This window comes from Sardina pilchardus, chromosome 10 (assembly GCF_963854185.1).
Source record: "Sardina pilchardus chromosome 10, fSarPil1.1, whole genome shotgun sequence".
NCBI classification, from domain to species: Eukaryota; Metazoa; Chordata; class Actinopteri; order Clupeiformes; family Clupeidae; genus Sardina; species Sardina pilchardus.
Window position 1 is genome coordinate 33656993 of NC_085003.1, and position 2500 is coordinate 33659492.

Below are 2500 nucleotides of genomic sequence, written 5' to 3' on the forward strand. Positions count from 1 at the left end.
GTCCTGTGGTGTGTGTTGTGTGTAACATTGTCCTGTGGTGTGTGTTGTGTGTAATATTGTCCTGTGTTGTGTGTAACATTGTCCTGTGGTGTGTGTGTTGTGTGTAACATTGTCCTGTGGTGTGTGTTGTGTTGTGTGTAACATTGTCCTGTGTTGTGTGTTGTGTGTAATATTGTCCTGTGGTGTGTGTTGTGTTGTGTGTAATATTGTCCTGTGTTCTGTGTAACATTGTCCTGTGGTGTGTGTTGTGTTGTGTGTAACATTGTCCTGTGGTGTGTGTGTGTTGTGTGCAACATTGTCCTGTGGTGTGTGTTGTGTGTAATATTGTCCAGTGGTGTGTGTGTTGTGTTGTGTGTGTAACATTGTCCTGTGGTGTGTGTTGTTGTGGTGTGTGTGTTGTGTATAACATTGTCCTGTGTTGTGTGTAACATTGTCCTGTGGTGTGTGTGTTGTGTGTAACATTGTCCTGTGGTGTGTGTTGTGTTGTGTGTAACATTGTCCTGTGTTGTGTGTTGTGTGTAATATTGTCCTGTGGTGTGTGTTGTGTTGTGTGTAATATTGTCCTGTGTTCTGTGTAACATTGTCCTGTGGTGTGTGTTGTGTTGTGTGTAACATTGTCCTGTGGTGTGTGTGTGTTGTGTGCAACATTGTCCTGTGGTGTGTGTTGTGTGTAATATTGTCCAGTGGTGTGTGTAACATTTGTCCTGTGGTGTGTGTTGTGTGTAACATTGTCCTGTGGTGTGTGTAACATTGTCCTGTGGTGTGTGTTGTGTGTAACATTGTCCTGTGGTGTGTGTGTTGTGTGTAACATTGTCCTGTGGTGTGTGTGTTGTGTGTTACATTGTCCTGTGGTGTGTGGTGTGTGTAATATTGTCCTGTGGTGTGTGTTGTGTTGTGTGTAACATTGTCCTGTGTTGTGTGTAATATTGTCCTGTGGTGTGTGTTGTGTGTAACATTGTCCTGTGGTGTGTGTGTTGTGTGTAACATTGTCCTGTGGTGTGTGTTGTGTGTAATATTGTCCTGTGGTGTGTGTTGTGTTGTGTGTAACATTGTCCTGTGGTGTGTGTGTTGTGTGTAACATTGTCCTGTGGTGTGTTGTGTTGTGTGTAACATTGTCCTGTGGTGTGTGTTGTGTGTAACATTGTCCTGTGGTGTGTGTGTTGTGTGCCCCGCTGCAGTCGCCTGCTGACCAGGTGCACAACGTGCGGATTGCGTTCGGTAACGGGCTGCGGGGGGACGTGTGGAGGGACTTCCTGGAGCGCTTCGGCCACGTGGAGATCCGAGAGCTGTACGCCTCCACCGAGGGCAACATGCACTTCATCAACTACACCGGCCAGATCGGCGCCGTGGGCCGCATCAACGCACTGCACAAGGTACGCACATCACCACGGCAACCTAAACATTGGGGCCGCATCAACGCACTACACAAGGTACGCACATCACCACGGCAACCTAAACATTGGGGCCGCATCACGCACTACACAAGGTACGCACATCACCACGCCAACCTAAACATTGGAGCCGCATCACGCACTACACAACGTACGCACATCACCAAGGCAACCTAAGGATGGGCAGTCACACTGGTCAGTGTGATAGACGGATAGATAGAAAGAAAGAAAGATTGTCTATTGTGACGGAAATGTAGCCATCCAATAGCTTATGACAAACTCATACACACAGTCATACACACACACTCATACACACACACACTCATACATACTCACTCATACACACACACACACACACTCATACGCACTCACTCATACACACACACACTCATACACAGTACACATTCATACACACTCACTCATACATACACACACACACACACACACACACACACACACACACACACACTCATACACACTCATACACAAACACACAACACTTGTTAGGGTGGTCATACAATGAAACACACATACATGTGCGGAAGCTAATTTATCCAGTACAGAGAGTCTGAGTGCTCTCAGAGTCCTGCCCAGTAGTCATGTTATGTTCTCCTTAGAGGATGTTCCGTTAAGTGTGTTCTTATGAGAACCGTTCTCCTCAGAGGAGGTTCCGTTAAGTGTGTTCATATGAGAACTGTTCTCCGCAGAGGATGTTCTGTTAAGTGTGTTCTAATGAGAGCTGTTCTCCGCAGAGGATGTTCTGTTAAGTGTGTTCTAATGAGAACTGTTCTCCGCAGAGGATGTTCCGTTAAGTGTGTTCTAATGAGAACTGTTCTCCTCAGAGGATGTTTCCGTTTGCGGTGATCCAGTACGATCTGGAGAAGGAGGAGCCGGTGAGGAATGCAGAGGGCTTGTGCATCGAGGCACCCAGAGGTACCGCCCACTCCAGCCCCTCACCTGCCGTACACACACACCTGAACACACTCCAGCCCCTCACCTGCCGTACACACACACCTGAACACACTCCAGCCCCTCACCTGCCGTACACACACACCTGAACACACTCCAGCCCCTCACCTGCCGTACACACACACCTGAACACACTCCAG

At 47.8% G+C, this 2500-nt stretch overlaps 1 protein-coding gene across 1 annotated transcript in view; it reads left to right on the plus strand.

Moving 5' to 3' along the window:
• LOC134094473 (long-chain fatty acid transport protein 2-like) overlaps positions 1 to 2500 on the plus strand; it is an 11575-nt gene that overhangs the window by 4889 nt on the left and 4186 nt on the right. The window contains exons 5-6 of the mRNA XM_062547999.1: positions 1179 to 1373; positions 2234 to 2324. Of these exons, the coding sequence (XP_062403983.1) occupies positions 1179 to 1373; positions 2234 to 2324 (286 nt within the window). The remainder of the gene's footprint in view (positions 1 to 1178; positions 1374 to 2233; positions 2325 to 2500) is intronic.